A 20,451-nucleotide genomic window follows, 5' to 3' on the forward strand; every position below is an offset into this window, starting at 1 on the left:
GAATATAGGTTACCCTTTTCAGCACCCTGGGGTCTAAAAGGTCCTGCAGCTGGGGAAATTTTAACAGCTTATTTGGACCAAAGATTGGAGAAGGCAGCAACAAGGCCCCCTCCCTCCTGCTCATGGGTAAACCAGGAGTGAAGTGGCCCTTGTCCTGCCCCTCCGCCTTAGGTCTTCCTGCAGTAGAGGCCCTTGATATGAGACCAAGTTCTGCTCCCAGTTTCCAGAATATTTGTGGAACCCTGGGCTCCCTTTGTGCCTCTTCTGTTTTCGAATGTCCTCTCTCCATGATAGAGCAGGGTCAAGGAAGGGGGAGAGGGTTGGGAATGGAACTAAATCTGGCTTGCACCTTTCCTCTCTCCTGACCACTCTGAAGGACCAAGCCTTTCCTGGTGGGGATAAGAGGGAAGGAGCCCAGAGGCCAGGTTCATTGTCACACTGAGCTCTTCTGCCTGTGCTTTGCTACTCGATTTCTGGCCATCTGCAGTCCCTTTCCAGACACCTCCAAAAGATTTTTGCCTGGGGAGGCACTGAAAAGTCCCCAACTCGGGAAAGCGCATGAAATCATTACAGCTCCGGAGCTGTTCAAATTTCGCACTGGTGTTCCCTACTCATGTCCTAACTTCTCTGGTGTGGAGAGAAATTGAAACTGCCTTGGAGCTTAGCGTTGGGAGGTTTTGGGAGGGATGGGTTTCTGCAAAGGGCTTCGGGCTCCGAGACTAAATGGCTAAAGAGGGAGAACCTGGAGCAGGCACCCAAGGCCCTCGCTGGGAAGGGCAGAGCGTGCAGACCCAGGCCGTCCTCCGGGATAGGATCCGAGCAGAGCTCGGGGCCCCACCTGGATCTGGAGAGAGGGAGGAACAACCAATGGGCTGCGCCCGTCCCGTGCGAGCAGCCAATAGGCGGTAGGGGGCGTGTCATCCGAGGCGGTCGGGAGTGGGCATTCGGTCGTGCGGCGCGGTCCCCGGCGCTCGCTGGAGGCTCCGCGATGACTGCTCTGAGCCCGGGCGAGGCCGCCAAGGCGGGCAGGTAAGGGGCTGCGACCCGCGGACCGGGCTCCAGGGCCCAGGGGCGAACTCGAAGGGACGCTGCCCGGCGGGACCCGGAGGCCGCTGCGCCTCGGCGCGTTCTACCCGCGGGGCAGGCGCTTCCTGGCCCTCCGGAATGCGGGCTTCACTCCAGAGCTGCGCTGCGCGGGCCCTGGCGCTTCCCGGGCTAAGAGGTGTTCGCGCTGGGGCAGGATGTCAGGCTGTAGGCGCTTCGCGCGAGGGGTTCGAACCTGTCGGATGAGGGACATCCAGGCGGTATCAGGGAGGTGGAGGGCACCCCCCCCCCACCTCGGGATACTTCCCGTGGTCCATCACCCTCCTCCGCCGCCGTCGCTGGGCATTCATTCATTCATTCCCCAGCCATATCGACCCCCAGTCCTGACTGCCCCCAACCCGAGGGCTGGCGCTTCCCTTCTGGCCCCCGAAAGGGTCAGCCTCTCTCTTCCAAACGGGTCTGTAGCGGCGCTTGGTTGCCCGGGAGGCAGCCTGGAGCTGTCCCAGGACGACTCGGCCGCACCCATCCCTCAGGCCCTTCGCCGTCGGACAGGCTGGGGCCAGTCTCAGCCTCGAGATCTGTTCCACAGTAACCCTCGGAGGAAGGAAAGTTCTTGCAGCTGGGCAAGGGGCAAGGGGCAGGGAGGCAGGGCAGGCAGGAGGTGATATTTCAGGTGGCACCAAGAATTGTGGCCTCTGCCCCATGAAGTCTTGGGGCCCTGCAGGTAGGATTATTTGTGGAAGGCAGAGCCAGTGGATGAAGCTGTAAGTTCCTGCCCTTGCCCCAGTCCCAAAGCCCACAGCCTGAGCTCTGAAGGCTGGCCATCTAGCACTGGGGCAGATAGGGTGAATGTGGTGTGAGCTCAGTGCCCAGTCCACACAAGTACATGGAACTGGTGGAATGTTTTTGTTTGTTTGTTTGTTTTTTTAAGAAGATGTTGGGGGTAGGAGTTTTTTAATTTATTTATTTTTGCTGTGTTGGGTCTTCGTTTCTGTGCGAGGGCTTTCTCTAGCTGTGGCAAGCGGGGGCCACTCTTCATCGCGGTGCGCGGGCCTCTCACTATCGCGGCCTCTCTTTTTAGAGCACAGGCTCCAGACGCGCAGGCTCAGTAGTTGTGGCTCACGGGCCTAGTTGCTCCACGGCATGTGGGATCCTCCCAGACCAGGGCTCGAACCTGTGTCCCCTGCATTAGCAGGCAGATTCTCAACTACTGCGCCACCAGGGAAGCCCCCTGGTGGAATGTTTAAGGGCTCCCTCTGTCCTGTCTTCAAAGAGGCTGGTGAGGCCCTACCCCACTGGCATTTGCCCTTCTTTGCTTTGCTTGCCCCACTCATCCTTGCAGGAATCAGGCTCCTAGGGAATGAGAGAATGTCCCGACAATCCGTGACGGCTTTGCCCCAGTGTACACCCCCTAGCTGGCTCTGAAGTCCGGTTCCTTTCAGAGCGAAGACTTATGGGGTTGCAGGGAGAGGTGGCATAGAGGGTGTCCTTCCCATCCTGCAGTGAGGGGGCCAGTATGCTCCTTCCGCAGTCCTCTGAGCATGCTGACAGACACTCTCAGGTCTGAGGTTATGGTTTGACAGGACCAGTTAAGCAGTGCACATCTCTGGGGCAAATGGGCAGATCTAGAGCGCATCATGTCAGCGCAGAAGCTGACAGAAGCTGCTCCTGAGTTTCCAGGAGCATTTCTGCTGGGGCCAAATCCAAGTTCTCCTTCCTGACTTGCCTTTGGGAGAATTTTCTGAATAGCCTAGAGGGGACAGCCCAGGTCCTATCCATGCCTTGTTGTTACTGGTTGCTTTGAAATTTCTGAGCTTAGGCGAGTCTTCAAAGCCTTAGTGCAGACCAGAAGGATCTGTGTGCCAACCCATCCACCTAGGATGACCCCCTGAGGCTGAGGTCAGCAGTACTCAAGATGGGCTATGCCAGCCAGCCTCCCTGAACCTCCTCCACGTGCCTGTGCTTGGGTGGGCCCCCCTAGTCCTTAACCTGGTTAAGTCGTGGCTTTGGCCCTTGAATGCCACATACCATACTTATCAGACCAGCATAAAGAGCCTGTCTCATAAGAAGTTCCTATTTTGCTGTGACCTGGGACAAGTCCCCTCTCTGGGCCTGCTTTGCCGTCATAAGGTAAGGAGATTGGATTGTAGGCTCCTTAAAGGCCTTCTCCATGCAGCCATTCAGTGACTCTGCTAAGTAGCCTGTTTCCCCCTTGGTTTCTGAAGGTATTTTATCTCTTTACCTAATTACTTCGTTGCTATGACTACCTATGGAAAGCCCATGAAGTCGAGACCCATGCAGCATTCCACTTTGGTGTCGAGTGTCTGAGTCCGGACACCAGAAAATAATTTGCTTTTCTCCTTTCCTGAGAAGTGAAAATAATTCCCCCCAATTCTGCAGCCATCTCTTATGCAAGGGTAAGTTTGGCAAGAAGTCAATCTTGGCCACTGTGCTGCTATTCACCTGGGCCACAGGGCACCAGTCTGTCACCACATGTTATCACCAACCTTTGAAGCTTTGATTAATTCCCCTGCTGTTTACTAACGTAGGAAAGGAAGGAGGAGGGGGAGGGCAGAAGCCCCCCGGGAACGGAGCTTCCTTTGTAATTAAGAAGTACCTGCCTCCCCAGGGAGTCCCTGCCAGCTACAGCGTGAAGGAAGGCACTGTTCCCACGAATATAAGCCTCCGCGGGGCAGGCTGGTGTCTCCCTTCTCCCCACGACAACTACACATTTTCATTAGTTTACAAATGCCTGGTCATAATTTAGGGCTGGAGTGTTTTAATAACCTGTGGAGGTTGAGCCGATCTTTAAGTCCTTGTCCTAAGTCAGAGTTTCCTCAGATGATGTTTAAAACCACTAGAAAATCACATTGTTAATTTTTAAATAGGACGTTGGTTTTGGCTGGGACTATTTTTTAAAACTATGAACTAAAGGGGAAAACATAATTTTTCGAGGCAGGAGCCTGCCGTGTCCCCCTTTGCCTGGCAAAGTAATAAAGCTATCCTAATCTATTTCACCCTCAAAAAAATATGGACTAAAAAGCATATAAAGAATTAGTTTAAATCAAATACAAATTGCTTTTCCTTCTGACGTTTTGACCTGGCACATCATGGTATATTAAATAATTGTCAAAATCATCCTGGTATTTCATTTCACTGGTGTCTTGGGGTCATCGTTGGTGGCTTAGGGTCAGAACAGCAGCATGGGTGGGATGTCTGAGCAAACAGCTGTGACTGGTTGTAAGAATGTTTTTCTCACTCGTGTAAAGAAAAAAAATTAAATATTTCTAATTTATGTTAACATTAATCAAATTATTTGAAACTTGCCCATAATCACCAGGGCCACACAAAATGTTATATTTTAAATAATTTTTGAATTTGAAGGACTATTCAACAATTTTGTTTTGAAATAACCTAGTGACAATACCTCAGAATCGATATTCATATTCATACTGGGCTTCTTTGATTACCAAACAAGTTGGAAGTGTTTATATATTTAATTGTTACCTCTTTTCGTTGTGGAGAATTTCAAACACATACACAAGAAGAGTAGTATAATAAGCAGCATGTGCCCATCACCCAGCTTCAACAATTATCAAGTCACGGGCCTCCCTTCTCCCTCCCTCCTGGATTATTTTGAAGCAAATCTAAGATATATTATTTCACCCACAGTTATTTCAGTGTGTACCTATAAAAGATAAGGTCTTTTAAAAATATAACTACAATACCATTTTCACACCTGAAAAATAACAATAACTTCTTAAAATCATCAGGTAGCTAGTCGGCAAAGTTCCCACATCATCTAGTAAATGTTTTTGTGCCATTTTAAAAACTTTTATAAGGCTCCAAATGAGTTTTATACAATTGGCTGAAACACTGAATCTATATATCTGTGTCTCTAGTAGTCTCTTGTAATGTATAAATTCCCCTTCTATTTCTTCTTTTTTCCTTGCAACTTATTTGCTGGTGCTGTTTAAAAATGTTCCTCTGACTCCTGTATTTCCTATAGATTGGCAGCTGGATCTAGACATTGATCAGATTCAGGAGGTACTGAACACTTGAGGAAACACATAAGGTCTGGTTATTTCTCTTTGGGGCATGTTAACAGCCATTGATGATTATTTCATGTAAACCCATTATTTCATTAGGGATTGCAAAATGGTATTACTCCAATTCTATCACTCTTTCATTATTTATTAGCTTGAATATTTCTATAAGAGAAATGTCCCTTCTTCAACTATTTGGTTACCCCAATACTAGAAAGGGAGAATAAATCCTCAGCTCTTTCCTTTTATTTACAGGTTTTCAAAATAATGAGATGGGTCTCTAGTAATCACCAAAGGTGACCAATGAGTCATTTTGGTATTATTATGATCTCATGGATTTAAACATATTTGATGTGTTTTAGCGCACTGTAGACATTATTCTTATTGATGCTCAAATTGTCCCATCTTGCTCTATCTTCAGGTTGGCTCCTGAATACTTGTGCCATCACCACAGTCTTTTTTTATTTTTTTTTGCGGTATGTGGGCCTCTCACTGTTGAGGCCTCTCCCGTTGCGGAGCACAGGCTCCGGACACGCAGGCTCAGCGGCCATGGCTCACGGGCCTAGCCGCTCCGCGGCATGTGGGATCCTCCTGGACCGGGGCACGAACCCGCGTCCCCTGCATCGGCAGGCGGACTCTCAACCACTGCGCCACCAGGGAAGCCCCCACCACAGTCTTTGATGGCTTCCTTGCTTTCTGGTATGATTAGATATTTTAGGCCCATTTGTGTATTTCCTGCCCCAAATCTGGAATCAGCCATTTCTCTAAGGAACACTGGTTCCCTTTTGGGAAATTGCATGACCATAATCTAAGCACCAGGGGTGTTCATTGCTAGCTGAGTATTTATTTTTTTTAAAGTCATCAGTTTTGAAGTTTATCTTTTAAACCCATTTGATTGCTGATCAAATTAAAGTTGTATTTCCTATCATTTTGGGAGTCATAGGCTATATTAAAAATATAGCACAGCAGAGGGACTCAGCCATACACATACATGTATCCATGAAGAAACTTTAAATTATACTTGGCAGTTCTTTTAATAATCTCTCTCTCTCTCTCTTTTATTTTACATAATGAGAATTGAAGCCCGCAGGAATTGGCAAACTGTGGTCAGCAGGCCAAATCCTGCCCATTGTCTGTTTTTGTAAATAGAGTCTTACAGTCCTGCCCATTTAAAAAAAAAAAAAAAATCTAATGAAAGTGAAATATTCTCTTTCCGGAGACATGTTCCTTTGTTTAGACACAACAGTTTTGCCCCAAATTCCAGGAGTTCACAGACCTTCCCTGCAACCCTTGCCTGGATTCCACGGTCCATTAGACTGTCAACTGGGGTCCATAATGTTGGAGGAAGACTTGGGAGGACTGGAAATAACCAGTTGGCCCCATGTAAGAGCAGCAGATGGGAAAGCTAATGGGTCTTGCAGTATCAGATCCAGGAGAAGAGAGATTAGGAGTAGTCATTGCAGAGACTCTGCACTGGTCACACCAGCAGTGAAGATCTGGTTTTATCAAGAAAGGAACATGATGTCAAAAGTTTGTTCTTTGGTGAAGGATCAGTAGATAGAGAGAGGTCCATCTGGGTGTTGGAAAGAACTTTCTAATAATCAGAACTTCAGTGACATACCTGATAGATCACAGTTACATGTAGGCGCACGTTTTGAAATGTCTTGTGCCTAATTGCAACTTTACCCTTTTTTCACCCACTTGAATATTTACTTCCTTACACTAAGTTCCTTGATATGGATAACACTGAGTAAGGTTGTTTTATTCCCCCCTTTTAAGTTATTCTCGGTTACGTAGTTACTGTGATATAATAATAGGAAGAGCCTGAGCTTTCAGAAAGACCTGGATTCAAATCCTTGCTCCACAAGTTACTGCTGAGTTACTACTGGCTCTGAGCCTCCCTCTCTTCTCTATAAAACAGAGTCACATCTGGCCTACTTCAAAGATTCTCAGGCTGTGTAATGGCCTGGTACACAGTAGATGCTCACCAAAAATGAGTTTCCCTGCAGTTCCTCCAGTTTTGAGAATCTGAGACCAGGTCTCTCTGATGATTCAGACCCAGCTGTAAGAAAAGCTTGGTCTTTTTTTACTATTCAAGGTGCAAAGTTCATTTTTTAAAAATAAACTTTTTAATCTTTAGATAATTGTAGATTCACATGCAATTGTGTGAAATAATACAAAGATCTCGTGTACATTTCCCCCAGTTTTTCCCAGTGGTAATATCCTGCACAACAATAGCACAACCAGAAAATTGACATTGATATAATCCCTTTGACCTTATTCAGATTTCACCAGTTTCACATGCATTCATTTGTGTGTGTGTGTGTGTGTGTGTGTGTGTGTTTAGTTTTGTACAGTTTTATCACATGTGGGAATTTGGCAAAGTTCATTTTTAAAATCAAGGTTTCTTTTTCTGTTGGATTCTGAGGGTTTTCATGTAAGAAGCATGTTTTAGAAATTTGGAATTTAAGAAGTGTCTATTAGTTAACATTGCTGTGCCTTTGGAACAAGTTTCTTTCTTTCTGTGTCTTTCTCCTTTTTTTTCATTCTCTCACCAAATGAAAATAGTTTATTGTGATCGTAAAATTTAGGCAAAGTATACTACAGAAAATTATAAAGAAGAAAAACACCTGCAATCCCAACTCAAGGAGGAAAATAATGTTAGAATTTTGGTGAGCATCCTTCCCAATATATTTTATAATACATGCTGTTCTATATAATGTTTTTTCCAATGTTCTATAATGCTATCCTTTGTGGTAGACTTATTTTGAATAAGTTTTAAAAAATAATGATAAATATCATTTTAATAGTTACATAGCCTTTCATTCTTCGAATAAACCATAATTTGTTCATGCCCTATTGTTTTTTTCCTCTTCTACAAGTGTAGTGAACTACACTTCAGTGCACATTCTTATACATTTAAATTTGTGTTCAGTTATTTCCTAAGAATAAATTGTTAGAAGTGGAATTTGTGGGTCTGTTGAGTATCTACATACAAATGTATGTACGTTTTCACACACTGCCCTCTCACACAGGGGTGTGTGAGACTGCCCATTCAGCAACATGTTGATCAACAGTAGATGTTATTAAACTTTTAAGCCTTTGAAATTTAATAAGTAAAAATATCCCTTCTATTTTATTTTTAAATATCTTTATTATTTTTGTTGATTTTAAAAGTATTACACCCTGTTATAATAAGTTCAAACAAAACAGAAACTATTGAGAATGAATTCTTCCCTGAGATATAATCACTGTTGTTTGATATAGAACTTTTAATTTTATAAATGGGTTATATCTTGGTTACTTATATGTACTTTTCACTAAACAACATATTTTGGACTTTTTTCCATATTAGCACATGCAGCTATACTCTAGTCTTTTAGTCAATTGCATAGGACTCTGTTATATTGATAAAATATTATTTTGGTATTTCCACCTTTTCCTTCATACTTGTTAACTAAAGGAATATAAATTTTTGCCTACTTGTCCATTTATTTCCTTATACCAAGTTCCATGAAATGGAGTTGTAGGATCAAAGGATTTACATTTCTTAAATAATTTGATATATGTTAGAAATGTTAACTAAGTTTTAAGTCTCATCATGGAAAATAAGAATGCTTATTTTCCACATCCTGTAATATTGAGCACTATAATTTTTTTAGTGTTTACCAGTAAGATAGGTAATAGAGATATTTCTTTTTTTGTGACTTACCTGTTCATATTCTTTACCCACTTTTCTATTAGATTGTTTACCTTTTTCTTTCTGACTTGGACGAGTCATTATCATTTAAAAACACCAATCCTTTGTTGTTTACATCACCTTTTAAATTTTAATTAATTTATTTATTTTGACCACATTGTGGTATGTGGGATCTTAGTTCCCTGACCAGGGATGGAACCCATGTCCCTGCAGTGGAAGTGCAGAGTCTTAACCACTGGACCACCAGGGAAGCCCCCTGCCAGTTTGAATTTTGATGTACAAAGGTTTTTAATTTTTATGCAATTAAATCTTTTATGTGTTCTAGGTTTTATATCTTGCTTAGGAAGACCTTTCTCGGTATGTTAATATTCTCTTCTATTTTATTTTAGTTTTTTATTGGCTTAGAAAATATTTGGATGTTTAATCTACCTGGGATTTATTTTTGTGAATGGTGTGAGGTAGCCAGTTGCCCCAAGAACATTTATTGGTCAATCTGTTCTTTCCTTACTTATTTGAAACAGCTTCTTTCTTATATACTAAATTCTCAGATGCCCATAGATCATCTTCTAAACTCCCCTTATATTCTATTGATCTATTCATCTTTTCCTAAACTAGTAAGTATTTTAATTGCTCCAGCTTTGTAGTTTATTCTGACATCTGGTAGGGCAAAGCCCTTGCATGACATTTGGGATAAATTCGCTTCTTTAGAACTTTCAATCTTCCCACTCAGGAGCAGAGTTTCTCTCTCCATTTATTCAAGGCTTCTTTCGTGTCATTTAAAAAATGTCTGTGATTTTCTTCTCATAAATTGCTCTACATTTTAAGAGTTTATTCTTGGGTAACTTACATGTATTGCCATATGAATAGAATCATTTCCCCAAATATATTTTCTAACTGTTTATTGCAGGTCTACTGAGAAACTATTGATTTTTATATTGATCTTGTAACCACTAGAATAACAATTAACTCCATGAGAGTGTATTGTGTGTCTATCCTTATCACAGCTCTGCCTAGCCCATGGCCCAAATATAAGAATATCTGGGCCACTTTCTTATGATTTTTCCAGTTGATGACGTATCCCCTAGTTAGTTTATGTTACCATCTTTCAAACAATAATCATTGCTTTTTATTGGGGTGGCCAAAAAGTTCGGGTTTTTGGTAGGACGGTAGGAAACCCGAACCAACAATTTGGCCAGCCCCAATAACGTATGAACCTTGGATTTCTTTTTCGTGCTTTTGTGCAATGGCTAGAACTTCCAGAACAATGTTGAATAACAGTGGCGAGAGCAGGCATTCCTAGGGGGTTTCCACCAGTTGGACAATCTGGGGTTCTCCCTGGAGGGAGAGGTACCAGGACCCAGTAAGCTCTTTAAGAGTAGGTCATCACCCGGGAATCCGAACCCTTAGACGAGCACGGCTTGGGAGAGCCCGGTAGCAGAAGCCTGTGGCAGGGCGCGGAGCTGGACCCTCCTGGGACGTCCCAAATCCGGGCCAATACCAGGTTTGGGTCCCGGAAGGGGTGCGGGCTCCCTTTCCAGGGAGCAGAGGTGTCGGCATGGTTGCTGTTTTTCCAATAGCCCTCCAGTCTACGCAAGCTTTTGCTCTTCCGCTTACAGACGCATCGGCCCCCGCCAAGGGGTGGGCAGGGCAGGGCCGGGCGGGCTGGCGCGGGGCCCTGCGGTGCTGGAATTCTGGGTGTGGCTGCCCTCTCGGCGCCGGGTGGCGCTGGGCTCTCCAGCCCTTCCAGGGGCTGGCGCAGAAAATGGACTTGTGGTTCGCGGGCTGCGGCAGAGATGCGCCAGGGGTGAGGAGCGTCAGGTGAGGATGGCTGGGGAAGGCTGGACCAGGCGGGGAAGCTGCGGGCAAGGGCAGCACCCACTCCCTCCCCGACTGTGGACACCCCGCCCAGGGAATCAGGAGAGGGAGGTACAGTCCCATCCCCCAGAATCTCCGTGGTCTTTCACTGGGAGGAAGGCAGGATCCGAGGTTGGTGGGGCGCTGAGCTGGCCGGTGTCCTGGGCTGCCGGCTGTGCTCGGCAGCATCCTCACTTGTGCTCAGACGCCTCTCCTCACAGTCCGTCCCTGGGATGCAGTCAGCAGCGTGGGAGAGAGAAAGGAGGGGCAGGCCTTTAGCACCCGAGTCTGGATTCAGACCCCCAGTAGGGCACCAAAACGGTCCTGGCTAAGGCTGCAGATCCCCTCCTTGTTGCTAAAGTTACTTAGACTGCCTTCCAGTCCTCCCGCTGTTTGGCCTCTCAGCAAACTTCACTGCTTTCCCATTCCTCCTTTTTGAAGTACTCTTTCGGCTTCCATGACAACCTATACACCTGGTTGTTTGTTGTTTTTTTTTTTTTTTTTTTTTGCGGTACGCGGGCCTCTCACTGCTGTGGCCTCTCCCGTTGCGGAGCACAGGCTCCGGACGCGCAGGCCCAGTGGCCATGGCTCACGGGCCCAGCCGCTCCGCGGCATGTGGGATTCTCCCGGACCGGGGCACGAACCCATGTCCCCTACATCGGCAGGCGGACTCTCAACCACTGTGCCACCAGGGAAGCCCCACACAGTCTTTAAGTGCTGTAATTCTTGAGGTCCCAGGCTACTCTCCTTCCCCTCCCTCTTCCCCATCCTCCTAGTGGAGATATAATTCACACACCATAAAATTCATCCTTTTAAAGTGTGCCGTTCAGTGGCTTTTACTGTATTCACAAAGTTGTGCAACCATCATCACTGTCTAATTCTGGAACAGTTTCATCACCTCCAAAAGAAACTCTATGTGCATTAGTCACTTCCCATTTCCCCTTCCCTCCAACCCCTGGCAACTACTAATCTACTTTCTGTCTCTGGATTTGCCAATTCTGGACATTTCCTGTACGTGGAATCATACGATATGTGGTCTTTTGTAACTGGCTTTTCATTTAGCATAATGTTTTTCAGGTCCATTCATGTTGTAATATGTATCAGTACTTCATTCCTTTGTATGGCTGAATTATGTTCCACTGTATGGGTATACCACATTTTGTTTATCCATTCATCAGTTGGGTATTTGGGTTGTTTCCATTTTTTGGCTATTATGGTAATAAATATCATAATTCTATGAGCATTCCTTTTTTAAAAAACTTTAAAAAACTGAAGTATAGTTGATTTACAATGTTGTGTTAATTTCTGCTGTACAGCAAAGTGGTTCAGTTATACATACATATACATTCTTTTTAATATTCTTTTCCATTATGTTTTGTCACAGGATATTGAATATAGTTCCCTGTGCTCTACAGTAGGACCTTGTTGTTTATCCATTCTATATATAATAGTTTGCACCTGCTAATCCCAAACTCCCAATCCATCCCTCCTCCACCCCCTTCCCCCTTAGCAATCACAGGTCTATTCTCTATGACTGTGAGTCTGTCTCACAGAGAAGTTCATTTGTGTCATATTTTAGACTGCACATATGAGTGATATCATACGGTACCTGTCTTTCTACTTCTGATTTCACATAGTATGATAATCTCCAGGTCCATCCATGTTACTGCAAGTGGTATTATTTCATTCTTTTTTGTGGCTGAGTAATATTCCATTGTGTATATGTACCACATCTTTACCCATTCATCTGTTGATGGACATTTAGCTTGTTTCCATGTCTTGGCTATTATAAATAGTGCTGCTATGAACATAGGGGCGCATGTGTCTTTTTGAATTGTAGTTTTGTCTGAATATATGCCCAGGAGTGGGATTGCTGGATCATATGGGAATTCTATTTTTAGTTTTCTGAGGAACCTCCATACTGTTTTCCATAGTGGCTGTACCAGTTTACATTCCCATCAACAGCGTAGGAGGGTTCCCTTTGCTATGAGCATTCTTGTACAAGATTTTGTGTGCACATATATTTTCAGTTTTCTTGGGTATATGTACCTAGGAGTAGAATTGCTGCATCATATAGTAAACGTTTAACCATTTGAGTAACCACCAAACTGTTTTCCAAAGCAGTTGCACCAATTTACAATCCCACCAGCAATGTGTGAGGGCTCCAGTTTCTCCTTATCCTCACCAGCACCTGATATGAATTACAGTCTCTCGGGGGGTGTGAAGTGGTATCACATTGTGGTTTTGATTTGTATTTCCCTGATGACTAATGATGTTGAGCATCTTTTTGTGTACTTATTGGTCATCTGATATCTTCTTTGGAAAGATGTTTATTTAAACATTTGCCCATTTTTAGTTGGATTATTTGTCTTTTTATTTTTCAGTGTTGAGTTCTTTAAAAAGATTTTAATTGTGGTTAAGAAAAACACATAACATAAAATTTACCATCGTAACCATTTCTAAGTTCATTTGTACAGTTCAGTAATGTTAAATATACGTATTCATATTGTTGTGCAACCAATCTCCAGAACTTTTTCACCTTGCAAAGCTGAAACTCTATACCCGTTAAATAACTCTCCATTCCGCCCCCCTCCTCCAGCCCCTGGCAACCACCATTCTACTTTCTGTTTCTATGAATCTGACTACTCTAGGTACTTCACATAGGCGGAGTCATACAGCATTTATATTTTTGTGACTGACTTTTTTCACTTAGCATGACATCTGCAAGGTCATAAGAGTTTTTCATATATTCTAGATACTAGTCCCTTATCAGATGTATGATTTACAAATATTTTCTCTCATTCTATGAGTTTCCTTTTCACCTTCTCAATATCATTAGCAGCACAAAATCTTCTAATTTTGATGAAGTTCGATTTATCTATTGTTTCTTGTGCTTTTGGTGTCATAGCTTAGGAGACCATTGCCTAATCAAACAAAGATTTACACATATGATTTCTTCTAAGAGTCTTAGCTCTCACACTTTTGAGTTATTTTTTGTACATGGTGTGAGATAGGGATCCAACTTAATTCTTTTGCACGTGGATGTCTAGTTGTCCCTGCACCATTCGTTGAAAAGACTATTCTCTCCCCTGTTGAATCGGTCTTGGCACCCTTCTCGATAGCTTCTCTTCTTTATGTACCCACTTTCCCTGGGGGATCTTCCTAGCTCCTGTACCCAACCATGGGCCAATAACTCAGAAATGTATCCCTTCAGCCTGGACCTTTCTTCTGAGCTCCTTACTCATATGTAACTGGATATCTCCACTTAAATGTTTCTCACACATGTTTAAGACGGAACTCATGATTGTTTCCTTCAAATATGTTCTTTTTCCAGTATATTTTCCCCTCTTTTGTCTCAGCAAAACACAGCAGTATCCTGCTTGCAATCCAGAAATCTAGAGTCAGGTTTGACACTTCTTACCTTATGCCCCACATCCAGTTGATCACCAAGTCCAGGTTGGTTCTGCTTGGAAATATATATTGTGAATCTATCCCTCAACCTCCATCACCACCACTGCCACCAAGTCTGAGACCTCATCTCTCTGCTGGAATACAGTCTCCTAACTGGTCTGTCTCCATGGAAAATTCTAAATATATACAAAAGAGGAGGAGAGTTGTAGGAGGGACCCCCATGTATTCATCACCACCAACTACAATAACCACCGACATCAGGTTGTCCCTATTTCATCAGTACTCATCCTGTGCTCCCCCTGCCCCACACCCTTTGGATGACTTTGAAATAAATCTATGTATTAGAGTGATCTGTGACCACGCCCAGGGGTGCCAGCTCAAACAGACGCTGCTCCGTACTCTTTAACGTACAAAGTTGACAGTGTATTTCCCTTTAAAATCCCTTCATTGGCTCCTCATAGCTTTTCTTCTTTTCTTTCTTTTTTTTTTTTACTATAAACTACTTTATTCATGGACTTTCATATAAGTATAAAAGTGATGGATATTAAAATCGCACTTTCACATACATTTTCCAGAAAAAGCCAATTCCTGTATATACTGAAATCAGATATCAAAATCTGGGGGCCCAAAGTCCCCAGAAGAAACCAGTTGCGGGGGTAAGCAGCTATATCTAGAGTCTCCGACTCCATTTCTGCAGCGCAAAAGGCCCCCCCATAGTTGTTTTGTTTGTTTGTTTGTTTGTTTTTTGCGGTACGCGGGCCTCTCTCCGCTGTGGCCTCTCCCGTTGCGGAGCACAGGCTCCGGACGCGCAGGCTCAGCGGCCATGGCTCACGGGCCCAGCCGCTCCACGGCACGTGGGATCTTCCCGGACCGGGGCACGAACCCGTGTCCCCTGCATCGGCAGGCGGACTCTCAACCACTGCGCCACCAGGGAAGCCCTACCCCCCATAGTTTTTTTTTTTTTTTTTTTTGCGGTACGCGGGCCTCTCACTGTTGTGGCCTCTCCCGTTGCAGAGCACAGGGTCCCGACGCGCAGGCTCAGCGGCCATGGCTCACGGGCCCAGCCGCTCGGCGGCATGTGGGATCTTCCAGGAACGGGGCACGAACCCGTGTCCCCTGTATCAGCAGGCGGACTCTCAACCACTGCGCCACCAGGGAAGCCCACCCCATAGTTTTTAAGAGAATGACAAAAACCCTTACTGGGGCCCACAAGACCCTGCATGATCTAGCCCTGCCAACCTCTCCAGCCTCATTGCTCATCACTTCACTACTCACCTCTACCCTCCAGACACAAAGGCTCTGTTTATATTTCTCATACGTGCCACACACATCTGGCCTCAGGGCTTTTGCACATCATAAACCCTCTAATAAACCCTCTACAAGGACCCCTTCCCAACACCCTCCAATCCTCCCCACCCCGACCCTGCCAGCCCCTCAGTCTGATTAGCATCCATTGGCCATCAGTGCAGATCCTGCTGCTTCGGGGGGTCTTCCCCACTCTCCACGGGTGACTCAGGACTCCTTGACAGAGGTCCTCCTAGGACGCTGTGCTTTGCCTTCGTAATGTACATTACACAGTTATAATTATGTATCCGTCTCTATAAATATTTGTTTCATGTCTGCCTCTCCCACCGGGCATTTTGGGGATAGTAGCATGCCTTATCCCTCTTCGTGTACACAGCACTTACACAGAGCTGAGCGAATACAGGCGTTCAATTGGCATTTGTAGGATGGAGGCAGAGGGGCTTCTGCCAGCCTGTCCTGGGATTGGGGTTTTTCTGACCACGGAGAGCCAGTGGCCATCTGCCCCCTCACCCAGTTCCTGCCTAGGCTTTGTTATTCTCTCAGACAACATTTGCTTTCCCTCCTGGCTTGAGACTTTCTTGCCCCTTTGCAGAGGAGTAACTGAGGCCCAGAAGGGGAGAGTGGCTTCTCCAAGGACCCACAGCAGTGAGAGGTACTTCTAGGCCTGCGTCCTGTCTTCCTGTCCCCACGCCCAGGCTCTACCAGGACACTGAGCCTGCTCGAGACTGCCTGTGCCCTGACAAGAGCCAGGTGGGTCCCCAAAGCCAGAGTGATTCTGAGCTGGGTGTCCCCGGATGGTTGGAGTTGGGTATGCTGGATGCTACCCATGGATGGACAGAGCTGACTTGTCCCGGGAGTAGCCACACCTCCAGGCAGCCTTGAGTGGGGGTGAGCATCTGAGGGTGTCTGTGGGCCCTCCCCTCAGCCTGCCCGGCAGAGGGTGGCCCCCAGGAGCACAGGGGTGCTCTGTTTCTTCATGAATGCAAGTCTGTGTTTAGACCTGAATGACCAGCTTCTTGTCTGGAAACAGCCAGGCCCCGAGTGGCCTGCCAAGAAAAAGTGGTCTGTGACCAGGTCCAGGGGTGCCAGCTCTCACAGATGCTGCTCCAGCGGTGGGCACTGTGGGAGGAGGCCAGCAACAGGCAGGTCACTCTCTGCAGAACCGATTCCCTGCTCCATCGTAGCCGGGGCTTTGTAGGAAATCCTGTGTATCCCCGGGAGCAAAGCTTCCAGGTTTCAGCCATTTGTCCATCTGTCTCCCTGGTGACTGTTCTCACTCTGCAGGTCTTTGAGCTCTGGCCAGGAAGGGGGCAGCAACTGCTGGCCTCGTACCTCTGGTGGAGAGAGAAGAGAGGGTGGGATCCTGAGTATGGTTGGGCCTGAGCTGTGGGAGGACCTCTGGGCCCCAGGGGATAGGACACAGTCCATGGATGCCACCCAGGTGTAAAGAGGGCCCTGCCCGCTGCCACTGTCCCAGGACATGTATGGAGATTTGCGGGTGCAGTGGGGGGCCCGGTGGTGTTCCCATCTCTACTTCCCATGGGGAGCTCACCTCTGGGCATCCTTCAAGGGACATGATGGGAGGGTAGGGGGGCAACTCAGCTCTCAGTGGTGCAGGCAGGGGTGGGAGGCCCAGTGGGCAAGGCTGTGAGAACCGGCCCCCTTCCCCAGGGCTGGGCCGTGACCTGTCTCAGATCCTCACAGCGGCCCTGACCATCTGCAGGCCAGAGAAAGGATTCTCCCCATTTTAGAGAGGAGGGAGGAGACTCAGAGGGAGATGCCTGGGCGCCACCCGGAGGGTCAGGGGAGCCAGAGGCAAACTTGAGTGAGTTGTTCTCACTCCAGGCCGCGCCGTGTGTTTTGTGGGACTCTAGTTCCCTGGCCAGGGACCGAACCCAGGCCCTTGGCAGTGAGAACGCAGAGTCCCAACCTCTGGACCTCCAGGGAATTCCCTTACTCCAGGTCTTATGTTGGCATCCTGAGGCCCCACCACTGCTAAACAAACTACACAGAGGGGTTTTCCACAGGGAGCGTTTGTCTCTTCGGTAAACAGTTATGGAGCACTTACTGTAAGCCTGAGGTTGTGCGAGGCCCTGGGGTAAGAGATGAATATGACAGTCTAGGGGGGAGACTGCCGCATCAACAGGTGATGCAGCAAAGGAGGCTATCTGAGCAGAAGTGGGCACAGGGAGGGACGGCTCTGCTCTCCCTGGAGGTACAGGCCGGCCAGGCTTCAGGGAGGAGAGGTCCTGGGGGGTGAGAAAGAGGGGTCCCTACCTCGGGCAGCAGCAGCTTAGCTGAGCAGGGCCCAGGCAGACCTGGGAGGGGGGGCTCCTTAGCGCGGCTCCCGAGGGCAGGAGAAGCGTCAGCCTGAGCACTTTGCTCCCAGATTCTGTCCGCATGAGGAGCAGGGCCTTTCTGGTGTGCTGAGAGCCCAGGCCTGGGTGGGAGGTCAGGGAGAAGGGAAAAGGGCTTGGGGCCCTTTAACCAGGGCTGGTCCAGTCAACCAGGCAGCTTGGCTGCCGAGAGTGGGAGATGGGGCCAGCCTTGCCCCTGGCCCTCCCAGCTCCCATTGGATGGGAGGACCCAGGGTTTCTGAGATCCCTGTAGGTAGAAGGAGTTCTTGTTAGCACCAGCGCTCAAAGGGGTCCTTGTTCAGGCTGGATCTAGCCGCCCCCAGAGGGCTGGGCCAGCCCACATCTTCCTAGCAACTAGCTCATCCAGTGTGTTTGGTTCTTGGGGTAAGGGAGATAAAGGCTGGGGGGTTCTGATCTAGGGAACCCCACTTCCCAGAAGGGCTCCCACATGATCATCTCAGCCCAGTAGACACCCCCTCCATTTCCCCTAGTCCCCCTGTACTGGGCCTGTGGGGAGAGCAGGGGCCTGGCCCTGCAGCAGGGAGAGCTCTAGGAAAGGGCAGAATTTGGGTCCCTCGAGCGCTCCAGGCACGGTAGAAAGAGTGCACACTTTCAGCCAGACTGGATTTTGAATTCGAGCTCCACTGCTTTCCAGTTATGTGGTCAGGAGCAAAGTGCTTTACCTCTGTGGGCCTCAGTTTCCTCATCTGTGCAATGGGAATGGTGCATCTCTCTTGCATGACTAGAACTGGACTGAGATTAGAGGAGATCGTGAGCCAGATCCATTCACCTCCTTCCCCCGGGGGGCTCCATCGTTAATGGGGCCAGACTTGGGCTGAACTTTCTTCAGAGGCTTCTTCCCTTTCTTGGCGCATTGCAGGTATGGTACCCCCAGGTGTGGGTATCAGCCGTCTATGGAGTCCTGGCCCTGCCAGTGAACCCAGCTGAGCCTCCCTTCTTCACCCGTGAGGTGTTAAGTTGTACTACCTGCCCCACTAGTTGCGGCGAGCGGGGTCTACTCTTCGTTGCGGTGCGCGGGCTTCTCATTGCGGTGGCTTCTCTTGCTGCAGAGCATGGGCTCTAGGCGGGCGGGCTTCAGTAGTTGCAGCACTTGGGCTCAGTAGTCGTGGCTCGCGGGCTCTAGGTCGCAGGCTTAGTAGTTGTGGCGCACGGCCTTAGTTGCTCCGCGGCATGTGGATCTTCCCGGACCAGGGCTCGAACCCCTGTCCCATGCATTGGCAGGCGGATTCTTAACCACTGCGCCACCAGGGAAGTCCCATCATGTCTTAAAGGACATCACATGTGTGCCCTCGTTTGTGGTCTTCGGGCAAACCAGGTATGGGGGTTTTTGGTCTTGGCTGCAAGGGCCGGGGCATTGGGAGCAGATGGAAAGTCAAGGAGCTGCCGCGGGGAGCGGACCCTCTTCGCTGTCTCCCAGGGCAGGGCTTGGCCTACGGCCCACGGCCCACGGCCCACCTGCTTCTCTCTTCACTCTCTTCCACATTCTCGACCCAATCTCCAGGTGCACCCAGTCACTCTGGCCCAGCACACCTGCGGCTCTCTCCTGCCTGTTCACTGCCTTTGGCCCGCCTCCTCCACCTCCCGTATTTCCCAGTTAGGATTCATCAGAAAGGGATCCTGATGGGCCAGCTCAGCTTTTCATTCTTTTTTTAAAAATTTTTATTTTAATGTGGACCATCTTAAAGTCTTTATTGAATTTGTTATAATATTGCTTTTTCAAAAAATATATTTTGGTTTTTTTTGGCCGCAAGACATGTGGGATCTTAGCTCTCCGACCAGGGATCGAACCCGCACCCCCTGCATTGGAAGGCAAAGGCCTAACCACCGGACCGCCAGGGAAGTCCCTCAGCTTTTCATTCTAAAGAGGGCGCTGGTCAGCTTGCGGGTGGCTTTGCTCGGGTCTGGAGCACCCCCGTGGTTCTATCCTGTAGCCCGGGTCATCTGTACAAACTGGGCCTCCACATTCCCTTTCAAAGCTGCCACATGTAGTAAAGGGAAACGAAGCATATTCCTGGCCCAGGGGTTCTCAGACCAGCTCCTGGGAAGTAGGGATTGTGACTAGGCTGAGCACCTGCCCCACCCTGAGTCCTTTGCCAGGGCTGCTGAGCAGGACAGACGGATTGGGGCCCAGCATGTGGCCCCCAGCTCAGAGCCACACGCCCTTACACTCAGTATGGAATTCAATTATGGGATTCTCTCCCCTTCCCTGATGGGTGGAAAAGGTGAAACTTGTCCTTGTTGTCCTAGATATGGATTATCAGCTTAGAAAAATAAAAAGTGAGGTGCAGCCTCTATGTAAGAAATAATAGAGTTTTTTTTTGCAAAAGGAGATTGCCTTTCCACTTCAAGTTTCAGTGTATTGACGACGAGCCTGACTCTGTCCACGTTATTCCAGTTTCCCTGGGGGAGAGGTCTTGTCAGCCATTTTCTGGGCTGTACTTCGGGCCAGTGGCCCTGAGAGAAAGATAGGGGGGGCTCTTGGGCAGGACACAGTGTGGTTCAGGGCTGGACGCTGCCACACGGGAGGGCTGGCCTTACTTCCTTGACAAAACTCAGGAAATGAACTCTGCGACCTTAACAGATGAAGGAAATCTCTATTAAGAGCGTGATTCCCTGTTTTGCCAAGGATGTTCCTGGAACTCCAGAGGGCCGGGTGAAGGCACAGGAGGGTCAGAGCCCCAGGTCCGGAGCCCAGGTGGGAGGACTGGCCTCA

The 20,451-nt window shown here is 47.7% G+C and overlaps 1 protein-coding gene across 2 annotated transcripts in view; it reads left to right on the top strand.

Annotated features, from left to right (window-relative positions):
- Positions 1–937: 937 nt before the first annotated feature.
- The window catches only part of GRAMD2A (GRAM domain containing 2A), a 35,306-nt gene continuing 15,792 nt past the window's right edge, over positions 938–20,451 (top strand). Inside the window, exon 1 of one of the 2 annotated variants that reach the window (XM_079914561.1) lies at positions 938–1,029. In XM_079914561.1, the coding sequence (XP_079770687.1) occupies positions 989–1,029 (41 nt within the window). In that variant the 5' untranslated portion in view covers positions 938–988. Of the gene's footprint in view, positions 1,030–3,342; positions 3,462–20,451 lie in introns of those variants that run through there. The other variant, XM_079914562.1, reaches the window with a different exon arrangement.

This window comes from Stenella coeruleoalba, assembly GCF_951394435.1.
Source record: "Stenella coeruleoalba genome assembly, chromosome: 2".
NCBI classification, from domain to species: Eukaryota; Metazoa; Chordata; class Mammalia; order Artiodactyla; family Delphinidae; genus Stenella; species Stenella coeruleoalba.